At 35.9% G+C, this 23,564-nt stretch overlaps 1 protein-coding gene across 2 annotated transcripts in view; it reads left to right on the top strand.

The window, feature by feature from the left end:
* HSF2 (heat shock transcription factor 2) overlaps positions 1 to 13,374 on the top strand; it is a 37,911-nt gene extending 24,537 nt beyond the window's left edge. Inside the window, exons 7-13 of one of the 2 annotated variants that reach the window (XM_008007195.3) lie at positions 585 to 672; positions 2,585 to 2,733; positions 3,154 to 3,393; positions 4,022 to 4,127; positions 8,314 to 8,367; positions 11,841 to 11,925; positions 12,339 to 13,374. In XM_008007195.3, the coding sequence (XP_008005386.1) occupies positions 585 to 672; positions 2,585 to 2,733; positions 3,154 to 3,393; positions 4,022 to 4,127; positions 8,314 to 8,367; positions 11,841 to 11,925; positions 12,339 to 12,634 (1,018 nt within the window). In that variant the 3' untranslated portion in view covers positions 12,635 to 13,374. The remainder of the gene's footprint in view (positions 1 to 584; positions 673 to 2,584; positions 2,734 to 3,153; positions 3,394 to 4,021; positions 4,128 to 8,313; positions 8,368 to 11,840; positions 11,926 to 12,338) is intronic. The other variant, XM_008007197.3, reaches the window with a different exon arrangement.
* Positions 13,375 to 23,564: the final 10,190 nt, after the last annotated feature.

Here is a 23,564-nt window from a genome sequence, read left to right on the forward strand (position 1 = left end):
GTTCAAAAGAAAACATCAACCTTTGTTTTACTTGACCTCTCTTAGTTTAATCTGCTCATAGTCTTTTTAAATCTGTATATCAACCATGGGTTGTGATACCTGTAAGTGTCAGTAGCTACTATCGTCACAGCTAAAACATTAGAAGAATAATGGACAAAAGGAATAGTTGAAAGGAAAAAATGATCTGTAACACTAAGATTTGGGGAAAACCCGATTATGATCAGAGCTTTATGACCTTAACTACTTCCACCAATTAGTTCTTATGATATTATCTGTTTTTTTTCTATATAAATACAGTTCATAGAGTTGTGTAGTTCAGTAAGCAATGAAGTATAACTGGAGAGAATAGTTTATTATTATAACAAAAAGAGTGTAGAAAAATGGATAATTGAAAGTCCTAGATATTCTCATCCAGAAGTTTCTGTTCCTAAGATGTAATCATTTTTAAGTTTATTTATTGTTACTGAACTTTTTTATGCATTATTAAAGTGAGTGTGCATGTGTGTGTGTTTGGGTAAGTTAATAGAGGGAGTTTAAATTCCTTGTATGTTTGTCACTGAACTGCATATTCTTCTGGTTTTCAGGCCTCTACTTCTAAACACTAATGGAGCCCAAAAGAAGAACCTGTTTCAGCACATAGTCAAAGAACCAACTGATAATCACCATCATAAAGTAATTTTTTAGTCAGAGTCTATTTTATATTTATTGTGTCAGACTAAATTTTATTATGGCAGTGTTTCATGCATTCAAATAAGTGTGGTGAATAACAATTCAAGTGTTCATCCCACAGCTTTGTTAAACTGTGACACTTTTTATTATTTACTTTAGATTATTGTAAGAAATAAATCATCACAAATCTAGTTGTTCCAGTTGCCTGTTTCCAAGTTTTTCTCTCTTCCCCTCTCTTGTCTCACCTCTTTACTGTCCCTGCTTACCCTAGAGGTAGTCACTATATTGAATTAGTATCTATCATTCTCATGGCCATTTTGTATGAGTGAATCCAGGAGCAGTACTTGGTATTATTTTGCATATATCTAAACTTCATATAAATAATATAATTTTGTGCATATCATTTTACAGTGTGGCTTTTTTTTTAACTTGGTGTTGCTTTTGAGATTTATTAAACATAGAGATTTAGTTTATTCATTTCTTCTTTTTTTGTCTTGTTTTTTTTTTTTTGTTTTATTTTTTTGAAACAGGGTTTCACTCTGTCACCCAGCCTGGAGTGTAGTGGTACGATCTTGACTCACTGCAACCTCCACCTCCTGGGCCCAAGCAATTCTCTTGCTTCAGTCTCCTGAGTAGCTGGGACTATAGGTGTGTGCCACCACACCTGGCTAATTTTTTTATTTTTTGTAGAGATGGATTTTCATCATGTCACCTAGACTGGCCAGACTCAAGCCATCTGCCTGCCTCAGCCTCCCAAAGTTTTGGGATTGCAGGCATGAGCCACTGCACCTGGCTTATTCATTTTAATATAATAATTTAATATTTTGAAAATATAATTAATGTGATTATATATTCTTACATTGGTTATTTTATTTTCAACTTTTTTTTTAAATTAATGTGCACCAACTAGACTGCTTTTTACTCTCAGCAATTTAAATTTTTACCTTCATTTTGTCACAGGCTTTCCGTATAATTTGTCAGATTTCTATCCAGTGGCAAATTAGTCCAGTCCAAAGTTCAGATCGTTTTTATTATCTTTTTGTTACTACTTTCAGACTTCAGAATTCAAAATAGTTCTTCAGATTTATTATTAAAGTAATAAGATTTTTGTTTTTGGACAATCAAACTTAACCTCACGTCTGATTTCTTTTCCCACTACTGTTAGAAAATAAGCATACCTATTTTGTTTTTAGAATTGAAGGCTCATGTAAGTGGATGAAGAGTTTACATTTTTGACTGGGTTTATATATTTTAAAGTACTTCACATCCTTTGCCTCTTTATTATCTAGTATTGGAATTTATAAATTTTTGCATTTTAATAATGACTTTAGTTTGCTTTACAGGATTGAACTTACTTTGCTTATACAGCTATAGCCTGAATATATCTGTAGATTAAGTTTAAAAAAATAATTGCTAAAAAGCCAAGCTAACCTGTAACTGAGATAGGTGAAGTGCATTCTTTTTCTCTTAGTGAAGCTATTTAATGAATAAGAATAAAACATATTTCAAAACAGAGCAGCTTGAGCTGAAACAATATCCGTGTCAGCACGGTGGCTGTCTGGTTGTGCTTGAAATTTCTAGTGAAGTCCTAAGACTTTTTTACTCTTTAGGCATAAAAAATACTGTAAAATTTGAAGATCTTTCCATAGAAACATTTTTAGGGATGTCATCTTCAGGGTCCCTTACAGTAAAAGAAGTAGTTAAGTGTAGAATGCAGTTAATATACCTCATACCTCTGTGAATTGGTGCTACTAGTACCAATTAGTATGTAAGTTCCATAAGAGCAGAGAACATACTTGTTTTGCATACCCCGAGATTCAGTAAGTAGTAGTTGCCCAGTTATTTTGTAAATGATATCTTGTTTGGTAGTCAATGATTTTGATTTTTAGATATATTTTTCTCTCTGAATTTTTAGGTTCCACACAGTAGGACTGAAGGTTTAAAGCCAAGGGAGAGGATTTCAGATGACATCATTATTTATGATGTTACTGATGATAATGCAGATGAAGAAAATATCCCAGTTATTCCAGAAACTAATGAGGATGTTATATCTGATCCCTCCAAGTAAGGAGTTTGTGAGATAAAATGTATGAAAATATTGATTACTTTTCTTATTACAGAGCAAAATTCAAAACTACTTTGTTCTTTGAAAGACTAACAGTCTTTCTCACATTTGGATTATTAAACTGAATAATTAAGCTAAATTATTCAACCAGATAAAGCCTCACCTCCTCTTCCTCTCAAAGGAGGTAATACTGAAAATTAATTGATTTTTAATTTTTATTTTGTAGTTAAACACTTCTCATTGAATCGTTGTGGTCTTCTATACTATGAAGTACCAATATTGTGATTAAGCTGCTCGCTCAAGAAATTTAAGCCTTTCAGTATGTGGTATGGGGAGAGAGTTTCCATTAGAATGAATGGATAGTATGAACTTATTAAATTTGAAAGTGTAATAGATTCTTTCTTTTATTGCTGGTCTAGCTGTAGCCAGTACCCTGATATTGTCATCGTTGAAGATGACAATGAAGATGAGTATGCACCTGTCATTCAGAGTGGAGAGCAGAGTGAACCAGCCAGAGAATCCCTAAGTTCAGGCAGTGATGGCAGCAGCCCTCTCATGTCTAGTGCTGTCCAGCTAAATGGCTCATCCAGTCTGACCTCAGAAGATCCAGTGACCATGATGGATTCCATTTTGAATGATAACATCAATCTTTTGGGAAAGTGAGTACTTATCTAGATGTTGTCTAAAATTACTTGCTTTCTTTGTTCACTTCACATATTCTATTTCTCTTTTGAGTGATCTTCCTTTCAGATGATGAACCCACATAATCCACCTTTCTCTGTTTTGGTTAGTGTTGAGTTCTGTAATGAATGGGATTTAATCATCCCAAGAGTAGTCTTGGTATTTTCCTGCTAGTTTCTCAGATTCCTTTGATGATATACTTACTTTGAGTGTACATACAGTGTTTGTGATTATATATATTTGTGTATCCGAACTGCAGAATAATGTAATTTCTAGTAAGGGACTTATAACAAAGAAAAATTAATAATTAGTAATAATCAGTAATGAGATTAAACATTTTATAATATATAGAGGAAAAAGGTAAATCAGACTGTTCCTGCAGGGTGTTTTTTTCTGTAAATACTAAAGTTTTCTGTAAAGGCTATGAATTTTCAGTTAACCAAATTTGCAGGGATTCCTATTCTTGAATATTATCTCTTACGATTAAGAACCGGTAAAGATGCAGCAGCTGCTAGAAATATCTTGCCTAGCCAAGTTGTAATGGTGATTTTTAAACATAAAAACAAGGATATCTAATATTTGATTTAAAATTTTTTTTCCCCTTAGGGTTGAGCTGTTGGATTATCTTGACAGTATTGATTGCAGTTTAGAGGACTTCCAGGCCATGCTATCAGGAAGACAATTTAGCATAGACCCAGATCTCCTGGTTGATGTAGGTACTTTGGGTAATCTTTGCTTTACTGGTAGTTTGTGTATTTATGTATATTATTTAAAAATCAGTACGCCATTTTGTTTTGTATTCTACAGGTTGTTTTTGCATTTTCTTTTTTTAAATTAATGATTTTGTTTATCAGAAAGATAGGTTTGGGACATTGAAGGAGAGTGATTACCACCTGCCTTGGAGTAGCAGTTGAGCAAATCTCCCTGTGGGAACATATCATATCTTTTCAGCAGTACTGTTAAGTTCAGGTCTTGTCTGGACTTGTTGCTGTTTTATGTTTTGCTCTAGAATGATTGTCAGTAAATAGGAATTTGTGGAAATTAGTAATAGAGGTACATAGCCGGGAAATAGCATGGAGACAGCTTTTAATACTTTGGGGATTAACGTTTTTTACTCAAATATATTTTAATATATTTGCCTTATTTTTTACATTTTTATATTTTGAGTCACAAGATTTCCCTGCTCCAATCCACCATCCCTATGAAGTTGACCTCAATATTGACTGGACTGAGAATTCTTTTATCTACGGTTTCTGCCACTAACCACCTTTCTTACTCTGTTCTCTCTTGTCCCGGCTATTCCTCCCTTCTTTATCTAAAGCTTCCTACATGGCCTGGTCCCACTCAGATGAATCTTGTTCTGTTTCCTATTTCCATTTTCTGATGTGAACAGTTTTCTCTCTTTATCCTGGAAAATTATGTTGTCTTTTTTCTGTGTTTCTTGCCTTACATTGCAGCTTCTCTTACCCTTTTAGAAGCCTCTCAGGCTAAACAAGAATTAGTTCTTTCTGCTGTTCAGTCTTATTTCAAGTTCATTAATTTACTGCATTACTCCTCTGCTTCTCACCAGTCCTTGTCAATGTCCCAAGGACTTATTCTTACTAAATCGTTAGCACCTCACAGAGTGAATTTTACTTTCTTTGAAGATTTCTTTTCCATTTTGACCTGTGTTTCTATCTTATCAATATGTGTTAATTTGAATTTTACATCCATGTTGATGACCTACTTCAGCTTAGCAGTAACGTGACAGTGTTTGTTGATCCTATCAGCCCTTCTCCCCTCTTTAGATCCAGAGATCTTTCAAAATAGTTTTCCTTTAGATCACCAAGAAGAAAATAAAATTCCATAATCCTGGTCATGTTCAAACCCTTATAGTCTTCAGCTAGGTCATTTTAATTCAACTTTAAAACATTTACCACATTTATATGCCGTAAAGACCTTATCCAGTCAACAATCCCTTATTCACAGATGATAATTAACTATACTCTTGTTCTTTCATAAGTAATGACTGTTTCCAATCTTGTATCCTTTCTTAGAAGTAATTCCTTAAACCAATTTGTACCCCTGTCCTTTGCCTCTGTATTTGTCTCCTCTATCCTTCATCTTTCCCCTCTGCCTTCAGTAGTTAGAGATCTGCCCTATCTTAAAAAAACAACCATTTTGACATCTGGCTTTGTTCATTTACCATTCTGCTTCTCTGACTCCTTTACTACAAAACTTTAGAAATGAGCAGCTATATTTACCTCTTTTTTACTCTATTTTGTCTGAAGCTTGGTATTGTGTTGCTTATTAACTCTAACTCTGCACTGCCTGTGTTGTTTTGTTTTTTTCCATTGTAAGTACGCTGTGTGTGATTTTTCTTTTCTTTTTACTGTATTAGTCCATTGGGCTAGTGGAAAGTTTGTTTTGAATCAGACAAGTTTGGGTTCTGTTATTGGCTCATGTTACTTACTAGCTATGTTACTAATCTTGGAAAAGTTACTCTCTCTTGCCTAGTTTCTCCATCTGTTAAATGTTGCTAATGTCTAACATGAAGGGCTGCTGGCAAGAATTAGAAATAATTAACACTGTTATTAACATTATTGGGCATTCTGTACAATAGATCTTTTATTGTTGATTTTGGAGGTGCTGTACTTTTTTGTTCTCTCCCTGTCTCCCTAATCTTCTGTGTTTTATCTAGGAGCTTTTCTTTTTTCTACTATCTTCTACTTAAGGGCATCCCCTAATGCACCCCATCTTTCAGTCTCTCTTATTTTTTCTATCTCTCTTCTTTTTCCATTCTTCCTCTGAAGAGATTTTGGCTTGTAAGATTGCTTTTAAATGTGTATATTCAGCTCTTAACATTTTTCTAAAGTAAACTTGACTTGAATTCTAATTCCATGACTTTGTGATCATCAGTTAGCTCTTACCTCAGATTATTTAACAACAAACTTCTTTATTCTCTGTATTAGCTACATTTTACAACTTTCTCATTTTCTGTAATGGTATTAGACTTCTATTTACTTACGAGGATAGTTATTCACAGAATCACCTTGAATTCTCTTTCTCTCATCATTCACTAAGTCCTGTTTTCTAAAATAGCATTCACAAGCCATCCCTATATTCTGTTTTCACTGTTGCTTTTCTCATCCAAGACCCTCATTATTTTATCCTTGAATTATGCTGTATTGTTATAAATAAAAAGTCCACCTATGCTGCTTTGTTCTCTGAGACGACAAAGATGGTAAGAATGTGAATAAGTATGCTGAAAAGTTTACAGCTTCTCTCTGAGGAGTTCAGTACTGGTAACCCAGAGTGGGCTCACAGCAGGAGAGGCCAGACCTTAGAATTCAACCAGCTGTGTCAGCTTATATATGATCTACCTTTCCTACCATTTGTCTCCTGGGAATACATGTAGGATATCCTTGAGTTAGTGGGTAGGGGTTGTTGGGCAAAGAGGAGAATAGAGGAGCTTACAGTGCTGGTCTTCCTCAGATGCCACTCTCTGTAGGGACAAAATGTGAGTTAGGCTTCTTAGGCAGTGATAAACTAAACTGGTAGAGATTGATTATCATGAGTAACTACTCTCAAGGATCTGAGCTTTCTTCCTTTTCTGAGGTTAGTAGTTGGTAAGAAAGGAGAAGGAAATGAAAAGGCAAAGCCAGGGATTTTTGTAGGACCACCGTGAGTGTGGAACTTTAAAGAGAGGAATCAGTGTCTAGAGAGAATGGGGGAAGGATCTGCCTGTGGCTCTTTTTGCATCTCATTCTATCCTGTGAACCATTTGGTGTGTTCATTCTCATAAAAGGCCAACTTAGTGACTGCATTTCATCATTCAGGCCATTCCCAAGGCTCTTATTGCTGACAGGATATGGCCTCTACTTTTCGAACCTATGTATATAACTTATTCAGCTTAGAACTTCTGTGTTATTACTATTTCTGGAACATATCCTACCTTCTTTTTTGATGCCACTAGTGTTATACACACGCGTTCTTCCCCCCATCTTCTCCTTTCCAAGTTCTAACCTAATATTCTCTAGGTACTGACCTATATCACATAGTTTTATCAGCCCATTTTGTTTCATTATGTATGTTTCTGTGTGCGCTTTCCTCCCTTCCCATTCTCTTAACTCCTTAGTGCTTTTGAGCACCACCATCTTATGTTAAAGTATTGTATTGTATCTGAACATGTGTTGCTATTTGATGTTGGTCTTACCTTGTCCTTTTAGATTGTAAGCTCCTAGAGAGCAGGAATGATGTCTTTATGATGTCATTTATTTCTTAAAGATACTCAGTAAATTTCTATGGAATGAATGACTTTAAAGCTTATGACTTACAGTTACATCTATAAACTGGCTAGACTGAGGAGTACAGTAAGCAGTGATCTTAGCACTTACAATTTTCCTTGCGAGATGTGGTGAAAAGAAACAACAAGTAGATATGCCATTTGTCAGAGGGCTTCAATTGAGGCATAGTTTAGGAGCCACTGTCATAGAGCATATTCTGTAAATTTTTTACCTAACCAGGTATTCAGTGAAGGCTCAGTGTCAGGGCAGAGGTCTCACAACCCTGCGCACCACTTAAGGCCAAAGACATTTAGAGAGAAAAAATAAAGGAAATGAAATTGAATGATAAATAATGAAGAAGGGAGGAGGTGAAAACCACTATTTGTCTCAAGTGATTTACTCCTTCTAGAGAAATTCTTACAACATGAAATTTCATCTAATGCATGGGCTAGCTTGTTCTGCTTTTGTTTGTTTTTCTTTCTGCTTTTCTCTTTCAAACTTGTTTAACTGTATAGAAGCTTCCTAGTGTAGGGGCTACATCTCTTCACCCAACATGGCTGTGTAACAATTTTGAACACACAATTATTTTAAATTATTTTTTAAACTTATCATCTTTCTTGTTTGGTCTTTCAGCTTTTCACTAGTTCTGTGCAGATGAATCCCACAGATTACATCAATAATACAAAAGTAAGTTTTAATTCATGTTGCTCAGGACCCATAGCTATAAAAATCTACAAAAAACGTCCTAATAAGGAGAGAGCAGTATCACTCCCAGCTACAAAAAACATTTTATATTCTTACTCAGTATGTGTGATCAGGATAATAAAATTCTAGTTGAAAAATTAGCTTTTGGTTATGTGGTGAACCATTACCCACTTTTGGCACTTGTGGGATTAACTACCAGTATGAAATGAGCTTCTTTTGGTGCTGGGAGATCACCTGACTAAACTTGGTATATTGAAATAAGTAACTAAAATATGATTTCTTCATGTTTTGTGGGCAGCATTTTACATTCTTATTTTTTTCTATTCTCAACTTTTTTATTAAAAATTTATGGTACCCATATTTTTTATGAGTTCTATCATTAGCATATAGTAAAAACTCAGGAATTCTTATTTATTGCAGAAAAGGGAAGTTGAAACGTGTATGGATTTTCGACTTTTTTTTAAGTAATAAGGATTTTTTTTTTTTTTTTTTGTAACATATGGGAACTGCACTTGGGCTTAGCAAGTGTTGAAAAGAGATTCTGTGGAACTGGTTTTTAATGAGTGGTAAGGACAGTTTGAAGTTATTAGAGCAGATATTTATATATCATTGTATTTTGTATAACTTATTGTCATGAATGGGTATTCACTCCCTTTATATTTTATTTGTACCAAATTGTTTAGTAAGCCTGGTTAAAGGTAAATCAAGTCCAAATTCCAGATTAGTGAAGCCAGAATTTTGATTCTTTTGAGTCCAAAAATGAGCACATCTCAAATAAATATGAGTGATTAGGGTGAGGGGTGGAATTTATATGATAATTGTCATATGTAAGCCTGACCAGACTTTCTGTATTTTCAGAGTTACATTGTGGATAACTTAGAGCTTAAAAAATTTATGAATTTGTGAACTAGGAAGTTGATGATACATTCAGTATTCAGATAATTTATATTGGAGGTTGGGATACTTTCTCCATAAAGGTGCAGCTAGTAAATACTTTATCTTTCAGGCCATGTGTTCTCTGTCATAACTATGCAGTTCTGCAATTGTAGTGCAAAAGCAGATACAGACAATATGTAAAAGAATGTGTGGCTGTGTTGCAAAAAAACTTCATTTACAGACAGGCAGCATGCTAAATTTGGCATGTGGACCATAGTTTACCTGGATTTATATTGTAAGATTTTGTGTAACATGCTCTGTGTTTCAGTAAATATATTACTGAATGTTATTCTCATGGACCGTTTAAGTTGAATGGACCCATATCATTTGTTCATTTAGTGAATGTGCTTTATTGTTTATTTGTGACTAGACATTGAGTCATTTTTTATTTGTGGACCATCTTCTTATTCCAGAAACCAAGAACTTGATTATAGTTTTCAAAAACTGTAAACAGTTAAGCAAAAATTGCGTTTTGCTCTATAATGCTGTAGAAAAATTACATTTGAGAGTGACTTTTCATTATAGTTCTGAATCTAGATTTTAATGTTTTCAAATAATTGCCACATCAGCTGTCCTTCCCTTGCTCATGACAGGTGTTACATAACATGGATTACAACACTTTCCTAATAAATCAGATGCCTTATACTCCTCAGTACAGCAATATTAATTGGCCACTATGAATGAGTAAGAATTTGCATGGGAAATGAAATCTCATTCAGTATGATATTGGCTGTGGGTTTGTCATAAATAGCTCTTAAAATTTTGAGATATGTTCCATCAATACTTAGTTTATAGGGTGTTTTTAGCATGAAGGGGTGTTGAATTTTATTAAAGGCCTTTTCTGCATCTGTTGAGATAATCATGTGGTTTTTGTCATTTGTTCTGTTTATGTGATGGATTACATTTATTGATACGTGTATGTTGAACTAGCCTTGCATCCCAGGGATGAAGCCAACTTAATCGTGATGGATAAGCTTTATGATGTGCTGCTGGATTCAGTTTGCCGGTATTTTATTGAGGATTTTCGCATTGATGTTTATCAGGGATATTGGCCTGAAATTTTCTTTTTTTGTTGTGTCTCTGCCAGGTTTTGGTATCAGGATGACGCTGGCCTCATAAAATGAGTTAGGGAGGAATCCCTCTTTTTCTATTGTTTGGAATAGTTTCAGAAGGAATGGTACCGCTCCTCTTTGTACCTCTGGTAGAATTCGGCTGTGAATCCGTCTGGTCCTGGCTTTTTTTGGTTGGTAGGCTATTAATTACTGCCTCAATTTCAGAACTTGTTATTGGTCTATTCAGAGATTCGACTTCTTCCTGGTTTAGTCTTGGGAGGGTGTGTGTGTCTAGGAATTTATCCATTTCTTCTAGATTTTCTAGTTTATTCGTGTAGAGGTGTTCATAGTATTCTCTGATGGTAGTTTATATTTCTGTGGGATCAGTGGTGATATCCCTTTTATCATTTTTTATTGTGTCTATTTGAAATCCATTTGTCATCGGGTTCTCATGTTTTAGAATAACAGTGATATCTTTGGAAAATACCTATTTTAGGAAGCCTAAAAATAAAGTTGGTATTATTTCATTAATGTTTATATATTTATTGTGAATGCTAAGTGATGAAATATTTTTATGTACATTTTTGGAAAGGTTTCGTAGTTTTTATTATATCTTGGAGCCCTTATCTTCTCTAAATCCTAAAACTTATACAGCTTCATTTTATGTTAAATATCAGGAGAATTACTGTAATTAGTTTACAGTTGGTTACACCATATATATTTAGCCAGCATGTAGATATCTGGGACTTGCAGATGTCTGGGACTTACAGGAAAAATTAAGAACCTCTGCACCTCAGAGTTTGAACATCATTGAAAAGAGCACTGAAGAAATTAACAAGGTAAAGATATAATTTCTCTACCACAATCAGATGTGAGGAGAGAAGAAAGTGGTTCAAAGAAGCAATTTAAATGACAGAAAAGAACTGACAGAGCTACAAAAAGGACAAGAAGAAACACCACCTCAACTTTGAGGCTTCTAAATAGTGATAAATAGTTTTAAGGATGTCATTATGTCATCCTGAGCTACTCTGTGTTCACTTATGCTAAATATTCTGTTTATGAGTGAAATGTATAATACATTTTTTAAATCAAAACTACTTAAAATGAATTTAATTGCTTAATTATCTCTCAATTAACATTTTGAAACCAGTCATCTTTGATTCGTTCTGATCTTTTACTCTTGACAAATTCTATCTGTTCTGCTGTTGAAATCCCCCTTCATTTCATCCTTAATATAGAATATCCTAATTCAGGTTCTTTGTTTTATCCCCTCAGTGACAGCAATAGTTCCTTAACCAGTCTTGTTATCTCTACTGAAATCTCTCTCTGTAGCCCATTTTTCCTGATGTTTCCCCATCTCATATGTTTCAGATAATATACCAGTATTTACATATTGTATCAATTTTTCATTTTTTTCAGAAACTAAAATATGAAACAAGTACTTATATATATATTTTTTTCTTTTAGTCTGAGAATAAAGGATTAGAAACTACTAAGAACAATGTAGTTCAGCCAGTTTCAGAAGAGGGAAGAAAATCTAAATCCAAACCAGGTAGGTATAAATATAGTATTCAGTCTATGTAGGTTTTTTTAATCCTATGTAGAAACAAGTGCAAGCCAAGGGTAGTCTTAACAATTGAATATGCTGGCTTTAGTTCTGTGAATAGTGTGTCAAGATATAGAGCAAGTTGAATTGGTGAGGTAACAATTCTTAAAGTTTAAGTTTTTTTTTTTTCTTTCTTTCCTATTTAACTTTAGGAAACTGAAAGACCCCTCATTTCTTAATTGTTGAATGAGAACTACTGACTTGCACATTTTAAAATTTATTGACATAGTGCATCATGTCATTTCTTGTTTGGCTATCTGAGAGTAGTAATTGCCTATGTGTACATTTGTTTTCATTTTTTCCCCTCAGCTTGAACTCAATATAAGCTGGTGATAAGAGTGTTTTTCTGATCTTTATAGATAAGCAGCTTATCCAGTATACTGCCTTTCCACTTCTTGCATTCCTCGATGGGAACCCTGCTTCTTCTGTTGAACAGGCGAGTACAACAGCATCATCAGAAGTTTTGTCCTCTGTAGATAAACCCATAGAAGTTGATGAGCTTCTGGATAGCAGCCTAGACCCAGAACCAACCCAAAGTAAGCTTGTTCGTCTGGAGCCATTGACTGAAGCTGAAGCTAGTGAAGCTACCCTGTTTTATTTATGTGAACTTGCTCCTGCACCTCTGGATAGTGATATGCCACTTTTAGATAGCTAAATCCCCAAGAAGAGGACTTTACATGTATATATTCATCAAAATGATGAACTATTTATTTTAAAGTATCATTTGGTACTTTTTTTGTAAATTGCTTTGTTTTGTTTAATCAGATACTGTGGAATAAAAGCACCTTTTGCTTTTTCTCACTAACCACACACTCTTGCAAAGCTTTCAGATGTTACTCAGCTGCATAGTTACACAGATTTAATGCACATTATTGGCATATCTTTAAGTTGGATTCAAATGGCCATTTTTTTTCCAATTTTGGTAAATTGGATTTCTTTTTATTACAAATACGACCATTAACCTCAGTTAAATTTTTGTTTGTTTTCCTGTTTGATGCTGTCTATTTGCATTGAGTGTAAGTCATTTGAACTAATGGTATAACTCTTAAAGCTTTCTCTGCTCCAGTTATTTTTATTAAATATTTTTCACTTGGCTTATTTTTAAAACTGGGAACATAAAGTGCCTGTATCTTGTAAAACTTCATTTGTTTCTTTTGGTTCAGAGAAGTTCATTTATGTTCGAAGAAGTTTATTCATGTTCAACAGGAAAGACAAAGTGTACATGAATGTTCACGGTCTGATAGGGTTCCAGCTCCATATATATAGAAAGATCGGGGGTGGGATGGGATAGTCAGCCCCATCCACTTAGTTGGACTAGTTTTAAATAAAGGTTTTCCGGTTTGTGTTTTTTTGAACCATACTGTTTAGTAAAATAAACACAATGAATGTTGAGTACTAGTGTCTGTTATGTGTCTTCTTTAGAGGTGACACTTACATGAAACAATTTTTTCTTATAGGAAGCAGTGGCTTTAAACTGTCTATGGTTCATTACTCTCAATATGAGTCACACCAAGATCTTTGTGCCACATCTCGAAAATATATTGTATATTGCAACGAGGGAGATACATCTCTAAATTTAATGTATTTTGAAGTTCTTTGTTTAAAAATTATACTGGGTTGCTTTCTATGTTTCTAATAAAGTGGGAGAAGTATGCCCCTCATTGTCCCAAATAGGGTAAGAGTATTATCAGTAGATGTCTGGAGAGAAGATAAGAGAAATAGTAAAATCAGCTCTTTCCTTTGAAACAGTCGCCCAAGAGAATTATAGAGACTTAATGCAAGGCCAGGGCACTTTTATCATGTGAAGAATTTCACCTTTGGGCAAAGGAGTGAAAGCAGTACAGTTAATATTGTATAGGGCTATTTAATGAGGAGTTTCAAGGCAGGTTTTCCTATTGGCCATATTCTGTCCGTGTCTTAGAATTTCTTTTATTATGATGTAATGATTCAAAGTAAAAGCTAGCACAGAAGAATAGGAAACTTCCCTTAGGGGAATTTTAGTTAGATCCTAAAATACTTGGCTCTGACAGTGGGGTCTTGGTGAATTAATTCAAGACCCTACAACAGTGCTCTGTGTGAGCTGAAGAGGTTACGTTTCTAAGGGTGATAAGAAGAGTTTAGAAACTGAGAGGAGAAAACCTTAAAAGATTTTTTCTTCATTCCTTTCTCATTGTGAAATACAATCAAGTTTCTTCTTGGGGGCATTTTGGAGCTCTAGAAGCTCTTCAAAAATAATTTTGAAAAACTTGATTACGACCCTGGTACTTTTAAAGTTGACATTTAAGATTTTTCATCTTAAGTTTAAATAGTTGGAAGGAAATTAGGATATAGTTAATATTGCTGTTCTAAAACATAATGGTTATATGTTTCTCTAACATTTACCTAAAGGAACTTAAATGCCATAATGATTTGATCTCTCATCCAATCTACTTCCTCCAAACAATTTTTTTTTTTTAAAGACAGAGTTTCACTCTGTCGCCCAGGCTAGAGAGCAGTGGTATGATCTCGGCTCACTGCAAACCTCCGTCTCCCACATTCAGGCGATTCTCCTGCCTCAGCCTCCTGAGGAGCTGGGACTACAGTCATGTGCCAACACACCCGGCTAATTTTTTATTTTTAGTAGAGACAGGGTTTCACCATGTTGGCCACGCTGGTCTTGAACTGGCCTCAGGTGATCCGCCTGCCTCGGCCTCCCAAAGTGCTGGGATTACAGGCGTGAGCCGTGCCCGGCTTCCTCCAAAGAATTTTATCCTGCTTTTTTATGTGTGAAAGTTAGACATCGATGGTCTTTCGTGACACTTCTTTACATCTAAATTTGAGATTATTTCCTGTAAGATTCTAGGCATTTAAAAACTTTCTCTCCAATTTTATACTGTATAACTACACAGTGGTTTAAAACCATATAAATATATATGGTAGAGACTTAACTGATTGCCAGACCATTTCCTTTTCCTATTATGTGGCTAGATTATTTCCACCACTGCAGATGGGGTAGCCATGTAACTGAGTTTTAATCAGTAAAACAGGAGAAGTGATGTGTAGCACTTGCAGTTCTGGCGTAACTTCCCCCATGCCTTCCTCCCATGCCATTTACCGCTCCACTGGCTTGATGCAGAGTTGTATATAGCTTTCAAATATACAATCAAGAAGGAAAATAATGGCTTCTTGAATTACTGCTTAGAGGAGGGCAACCCATCAGTCCTGGATAACCATTTTACACTTCAGGTGAGGGGAAACAAACCTTTTTTCTGCCTGAGTTTTTGGGGGTTGATCTGTTATAGCTTTTAATGTTTACTGTCATTATAGTTTAATTTTGATGATCTGTTAAACAAAAAGTTTTACCAAAAATATCTTTTAGTGGGATAAACAGGTCTTCCTGAGTTTTCATAATAAAAGTTAGTACCAATTTTATTCCTATTTTTGTTTTCATTGATGTTAAAATCCTGAGAATCTGTTTATAGTACAAAGTGACAAGTAGATGAAAAAGCAGTTTTGTATAGTACTGTTAATTTTTTTAATGCCTTTAGAATTATGTACCAGAATTCTATCAGTTGATGACTCAGTTGGATCATCTTTCAATTTTGTTGAAAGCAAAATACTAGAAACCAGCTAAATCACAAAAAAAGTTTTTTAACTCAGTGTCATCTCTTTCTCACCAATATTTTTTAATGTCCCTTTACCAATTGTCTACTTTTTCCAAAGTGCATTGGTAAGATTCAAAATGGATAAGAGGTATATCTTTGTTTTGTCAAGTATGAAAAGAATAATTTTTGTTTTGCTTTTGTTTTTGTTTTTTTGAGACTGAGTTTTGCTCTGTTGCCCAGACGGGATTACAATGGCCCATTCTCGGCTCATTGCAACCTCTGCCTCCCAGGTTCAAGTGATTCTTCTGCCTCAGCCTCCGGAGAAGCTGGGATTACATGCGTGCACCACTACACTCAGCTAATTTTTTTGTATTTTTAGTAGAGATGGGGTTTCACCACGTTGGCCAGGCTGGTCTCAAACTCCCGACCTCAGGTGATCTGCCCTCCTCGGCCTCCCAAAGTGCGGGGATTACAAGCGTGAGCCACCGCGCCTGGCCAGAATAATTGTTAAAAAGGATGATGCCGGCTGGGCGCCGTGGCTCACGCCTGTAATCCCAGAACTTGGGGAGGCCGAGGCGGGCAGATCACGAGGTCAGGAGATCAAGACCATCCTGGCTAACACGGTGAAACCCCTTCTCTACTAAAAAATACAAAAAATTAGCCGGGCATGGTGGTGGGCCCCTGTAGTCCCAGCTACTTGGGAGGCCGAGTCAGGAGAATGGCATGAACCCGGGAGGCGGAGCTTGCAGTGAGCTGAGATCGCACCACTATACTTCCAGCCTGGGCAACAGAGCCAGACACCGTCTTAAAAAAAAAAAAAGTAAAAAAGGATGATGCCTTGTCCTGAGGCCTGTGGCACCGTTTCAGCCAGATCAGTTTTAGGAAAGAGGAATTAAAGATGTGGTTTCTTTAAAAAACAATCTAGCTTGTGTGTACCAGAGGGAAGTCTGCCTGTACTGTCTGGGAAACTAGTACCACAGTGTGAAGACAATATAGGGGGTAGGTACCCTCATCCCACTTCCAGCTTTTTTTTGTCTTTAGGGAGATACAACTAGGACCATAAAAGCTTGTGAATTACAGACAGCTAAACGTTCTTTTAGGTTGTGTCAGTATGTTTGATTACAGATGGCATACTCAGGAATCTGGAGCTTGAGATGTGAGAAAAATGGTCTGCAGACTGGAAGAATACCGAAATGACATTCACTATGACTTAACGTATATAAAATGTCATGTTCAAGACTTAGAGCCTAAACCTTCATTTCAAGCATACATGAAGTATTTTCTGAGAATCAATATAGCATAATAGGTCATAAAGTAAGTCAACAAACTTCTAAGAATTGGTATCAAATAGACTAACCACAATGCAAATAAGCTAGAAACCAGTGAAACCATTTTGAGATTCTTTAACATTTCTGGAAATTGGAAAAGAACTGCTAAACTTGTGGGCCAAACAAAAAATGTTGGAAATACTGATGTTAATGATTTAAAAAAAAAAAAAAAACCAAAAAAAAACAAAAAGGACATGCCAAGATTTATGAGATGCAGTTTAAGTGATATCTAGAGGGGAAATCTATTCTTAAGTGCTTTTCAAGATAGGAATAAAAATAAAATGAGCTGGACAAAAGCCAAGTAAAATAAGCCAGAACTTGTTTATTGAAAAAGCACTAAAACAAAATCTTTTGGTAAGATTGAGCAAGAAAACACAAATAGAGAATGGAAAAATAAAAATGCTATAAATGCAGTTGAAATTTGAAAATGTGAGGATATTATGAACAATTCATTTGAAAACTGACAATAATAGACAAATTACTACAAGTCTTTTACTCAAACTAATTGAAGATAGACATGTAATCCCACAGCTCCTAGTTTCAGTAATTAAAATTTTTCCCCCAAAGCATTTTATAGTAAATTCCACTAACCTGTTCCATATGGTACCAGTTCTTAATCTAACAGTTAACAGTTCATTCAAAATAGCAACAATGTATTTGATTATATACATATATATTTGTGTGTGTGTGTGTATAGTCTTCATACTTAGGGGTGCTTATATATAAGTGGAATGACAGCAATGATACGTGGGATAGGAAAGAGAAATTAGGATTATTTTGTTACTATAAGGTAAACTGCCCATGAAGCAGTATATTATTATTTGAAAGAGGGGTTGCATTATTTGTAAATGCATACTGCAAACACAAGGGCAACCATAAAAAAAACCACACTAGAAGACAGAGAATAACAAAATGCCAAATTAACACCATCAAAGGCACAAGAAGAATGGAAGTCAAAAATAGGAATAACGAACAAGGTTAACAAATAGAAAACAGTAACATGGTAGATGTTTATCCAAATATATAAATAGTTTGAATGTCAAGGGTGTAAATGTACCAATTAAAAGATAGATTATTCTATGGGAAAATTGGGCCAGTTTAAAAAAGAAAAAAAATATTGTCAAAGCAGATCAAAGAACAAAACCCAATTATATGTTGGTTTCAAGCAACCCACTTGAAATGTAGAGACATACAAATTAAAGGGAGAAAAATATGCCAGGCTAACACTAACCAAAATGAAGAAATAGGTATATTATAGAATAGCAGACTATACAGCAAGACTTATCAGGGATAATGATGTACAAAATGATAAAGGGGTCCATTCTCCAACAAGACATAACTATCCTTAACATGTATGCACCCAAGAACAGAGGATCAGGATACATGAGGCAAAAACTGATAGAACTGCAGGGAAAATGATACAGTTTGGAAGTTTACCCCTCTAACCCTCACACTGAATTGTAATCTCCGGTGTTGGAGGTGGAACCTGGTAGGAGGTGCCTGCATCATTGGTGCAGATTTCTTATGAATGGTTTAGCCCCATCCACTTGATAATGCCCTTGTGATGTGCATGCTCATGAGGTTTGGCTGTTTACAAGTATATGGCTTCTTCCCTCACTGTCTCTTACTCGTAACTCTCACTATGTGAGACTTTGGGTCCCTTTGCCTTCCACCATGATTGTAAGCTTTCTGAGGCCTCACCAGAAGCTGAGCAGATGCCTGGGACTGTGCTACGTGTACAGCCTACAGAACCATAGCCAATTAAGTCTCTTTTTATATTACTCAGCCTCAGGTAGTTACAGCAATATAAGAATGGCCTGCCACAGAAAATTGGTACTGAGGAGCTATATAGACATTTGAAAAAGCGGAGTCTCTTACTTCAGACAACCACCCTAGTGCCCCAGCAAGGGTTCTTAACCAGGCTGAAATGGCTGAAATGACAGAAGTAGAATTCAGAATATGGATAGGAACAAAAATCATCGAGATTCAGAAGAAAAGTCAAAACCCAATTCAAGGAATCTAAGGATTACAATAAAATGATACAGGAGCTGATAGATAAAATGGGCATTATAAGAAAGAAACAGACTGATCTGATAGAGCTGAAAAAGATGCTACAAGAATTTCATAATGCAATCATGAGTATTACCAGCAGAACAGACCAAGCTGAGAAAAGAATCTCAGAGCTCAAAGATTGACTTACTGAACTAACTCAAACAAAAATAAAGAATGAACAACACCTCCAAGAAATAGGGGGTTACGTAAAGGAAACCAAAGGGGAAGAAAGCAAGCAACGTGGAAAACATATTTCAGGATATTATTCATGAAATTTCCCCAACCTCACTAGAATGGCCAACATTCAAACTGAGGAAATGCTCTGGGAGATACTACCCAAGAAGACCATACCTGAGGCACATAGGCATAAGCTTCTCCAAGGTTGAAATGAAAGAAAAAAATGTAAAAGCACCCATAGAGACGGGGCTGTCCAGCCTTGGGACACTGCTCAGCTCTAAAGGGCAAGTAAGGCTTGGGCTGCCACTTGTGCAGGGCACAAGCCATAAGCCTTGGTGGCTAACAGGTGTTGTTAAGCCTGCAGGTGTGGAGGGTGCAAGAGTGAAGGAGGCATGGCAGCCTCCACCTAGATTTCAGAGGATGTATGAGAAAGCCTGAGTAACCAGGCAGAAGCCTGCTGCAAGGATGGAGCCCTCACAGAGAACCTCTACTAAGCCAGTATGGAGGGGAAATGTGGGGTTGGAGGCCCCACAGAGTCCCCACTGGGGTACTGCTCAGTGGAGCTGTGGGAAGGGGGCCACTGTCCTCCAGACCCCAAAATGGTTGATCCTCCAGCAGCTTCCACCCTGTGCCTGGAAAAGCCACAAGCACTAAACTCCAACCCTTTACCCTGCAAAGTCACAAGGGCAGAGCTTCCCATGGCTTTAGGAGCCCACCCCTTACACCAATGTGCTCTTGTGAGGCACAATGTTAAGACATGGAGTCAAAGAAGGTTATTTGGGATATTTAAAACTAAAAGACTGTGCTGCTGTATTTCAGACTTGGATAGGGCCTGCAGCCTTTCTTTTGGCTAATTTTTCTTTTTTGGAATGGTAATACTTATCCAATATCTGCACCCCCGTTGTATCTTGGGAGTAAATACTTTGAATTTTAGAAGCTTATAGGTGGAAGAGACCTGCCTTGTCTCAGAAGGGCTTTCTACTTTTGAATGATGCTGGTATTAGTTAAGATTTTTGGGAGCATATTGGCAGAGGATGATTGTATTTTGAAATGTGAGAACATAAGATTTCAGGTTCCGGGGCAGAATGATACAGTTTGCATGTGGTCTCCTCTAAAACTCATGTTAAATTATAATCCCCAGTGTTGGAGGTAGGACATGGTGGGAGATAACTGGATCATTGGGGCAGATTTCTCATGAATGTTAGTGCCATCCACTTGGTGCTGTCCTTGTGATAGTGAGTTCACAACAATATCTGGATGCTTAAGTGTAGCATCTTCCCCCTCATTCTCATCTGCTCTTGCTATGTGAGATGCCAGGTCCCCCACTGGCTTCTGCCATCATTGTAAGTTACCTGAGGCCTCACTAGAAGCTGAGCAGATGCCTTGCACCATGCTTCTTGTACAACTTGCAGAATTGTGAACCAATTAAACCTTTTTACTTTATAAATTACTCAGTCGCAGGTATTTCTTTACAACAAATTAGACAATAGGTTAACACAGAAATAGTTGAATTCACTATTACAGTTGGAGACTTCAACACTCCTCTATCAGAAATGAGGAGATCCATCAAGCAGAAAATCAGGGAGTCAACAGAGAAAACTGATGAAACCAGAAGCTGGTTTTTGAAAGATGAAATCAGTAAACCTCTGACAAGCCAGACTAAGAGAGACAAAAATTAATATCAGAGATGAAAGAGGGGATATCACTGCAGATCTCATGAATATTTACAAGGGTAATAAAGGAATATCACAAACAATTGTATGCCTACAAATTTGATAACCTACATGACAAAGTCCTTGAAACACACAACCTGCCAAAACTCACACCAGAAGAAATAGATACACCAAATACACCTGTATCTATTTTAAAAATTGAATCTATTGCCTTCACAAACAAAATGCTAGACTGAGATGGGTTCACTGGTGAATTCTAAAAATGATACTAATTCTGTAGAAACTCTTTCAGAAGGTAGAAGCAGAGGGAATGCTTCCTAACTCATTCTATGAGGCCTAAAACCGAAACCAGACAAAAATATCACAAGAAAACTACAAAATAGTATCTTTAATTAACATAGATGTAAAAATCCTCAATAAAGTATTAGCAAATCCAATTCAACAATGTATAAGAATTACACACCAGGATCAAGAGGGATTCATCCCAGATATGCAAGGCTGGTTCAAATATTGAAAATAAACTAATAGAATCTATCACACAAAGAAACTCAAGAAAAATCATCACATCAATAGATCCAGAAAAAATATGACAAAATCCAAAACCCATTCATGATAAAAATTTTCCATAAACTAGGCTGGGCGCAGTGGCTCACACCTGTATTCCTAGCACTTTGGGAGGCTGAAGCAAGCAGATCACTTGAGGTCAAGAGTTCAAGACCAGCCTGGCCAACACAGTGAAACCATGTCTCTAATAAAAATACAAAAAATTAGCTGGGCGTGGTGGTGGGCACCTGTAATCCCAGCTACTTGGGGGCTGTGGCAGAATTGCTTGAACCCAGGAGGTGGAGGTTGCAGTGAGCCGAGATCGTGCCACTGCACTCCAGCCTGGGTGACAGAGTGAGGCTCTGTCTCCAAAAAAAAAAAAAAAAATTCTCCAATTCTCTGTAAACTAGGAATGGAGGGGAACTTTCTCAACCTAATAAAGAATATTTACCAAAGATCCCCACCAGTAACATCATATTTAATGGTGAGTAATTTAGCAGTTTTCCTACTAAGGAGGAAGGCAAACATGTTTCTTTTCACTATTTCTTTTCAACATTATAATGGAAATCCTGGTTAATGCAATAAAACAAAGGAAATAAAAAGTATACTACTTGGGAAAGGAGATATAACATTAACATTGTCTCTGCTAGCCGATGACATGATCATTTATGTAGAAAATCCAAAAGAATTGATTGCAAATCTCCTAGAACCTATATGCAATTCAAGGTTGCGGGATACAAGGTTATATGAAAGTAAACTGCTTTCTTATATAACAGTAATAACTCAAATTTGAAGTTAAAACCCAATGCCATTTCTATTAGCACCCCAAAATGAAGTATTTAGGTAAAAATTAAGAAAATATACATAAGATCTACATGAGAAGAACTACAAACCTGATTAAAGAAATCAAAGACCCAAATAAATGGAGAGATATTTTATATTCATGGATAGGAAGACTCAATATTGTCAAGATGTCAGTTCTTCCCAACCTGATCTATAGACTCAATGTAATCCCAGTTAAAATCCCAGCAATATTTTGTGGATATTTGATAAACTGATTTTAAAGCTTATATGCAGAGGCAAACAACCTGCAATAGCAAACACAATATTGAAGGAGAAAATCAACATTGGAGGAGGAATGATTGATTGATAGTACTCATCCTCAAGATTTAATATAAAGGTATAATAATCAAGATAGTGTGGTATTGGCAAAAAAATAGACAAATGATCAATGAAACAGAACAGAGTTCAGAAACAGACTCTAGTCAACTGATACCTAGCAAAAGGACAAAGGCAATATGATGTAGTAAAAACAGTCTTTTTGACAAATGATGCTGGAACAACTGGACATTTACATGCAAAAAAATGAATCTAGACACAGACTTTCCACCCTTCACAAAAATTAACTCAAATGGATCACAGAACTAAATGTAGAAGTATACAACTCCTAAAAGAAAACAGAAGAAAATTTAGATGGTCTTGTGTTTGACAGTGGCATTTTAGATACAACAGGAAAGGCACAATCCATGATCCACAAAGCTCTCTCCCCTCCCATCCCTGACCCCAAACAACCATTAATCTGTTCTTCGTTTCTATAACTGTATCATTACATGGATGCTATATAAATGGAATTATATCATATGTGATCTTTAGGGATTGGATTTTTTTAAAACCCAGCATTCATGTTGTTCCATGTACTAATGGTTCATTCCTTTTTCAAGTAGTATTCTATGGTATAGGTTTACTAGTATGTTTATTCATTCATCCACTGAAGGACATCTGGGTTGTTTATAGTTTTTTTTGTTACAAATAAAACTGCTATGAACATTTATGTACAAGTTTTTATGTGAACATAAGATTTTATCTGGGATAAATGCTCAAGACAGTTACGGGCATTGTGCTGCTCATAATGTTGGAGAAAGACCACTTGACAAGAATTATGGAATAAAATATACTAAAGCTTGGTAACGAATACGGGTTGGAGTATTTTATCAGTAAAAGTACATTCTTTTTTAGTAAGGAAGGGAAATTTTTATACTATCTGAAGTATCTGCGAAAGAAGACAAGCCTCAAAACTGGCAACCAGAAAAAAATAGCTGGAAGACACAGTAGATGTAGAATATCCACTGAACATATTAATATTCTCCAAACTAAACTGGTCCATATACTGAAGACTTTTCAGGGGAAGAATGCCTCTTTACCGTTGAGATCCTACTTCTGGGGTCACT

Source organism: Chlorocebus sabaeus, chromosome 13 (assembly GCF_047675955.1).
Source record: "Chlorocebus sabaeus isolate Y175 chromosome 13, mChlSab1.0.hap1, whole genome shotgun sequence".
Taxonomy (NCBI): Eukaryota; Metazoa; Chordata; class Mammalia; order Primates; family Cercopithecidae; genus Chlorocebus; species Chlorocebus sabaeus.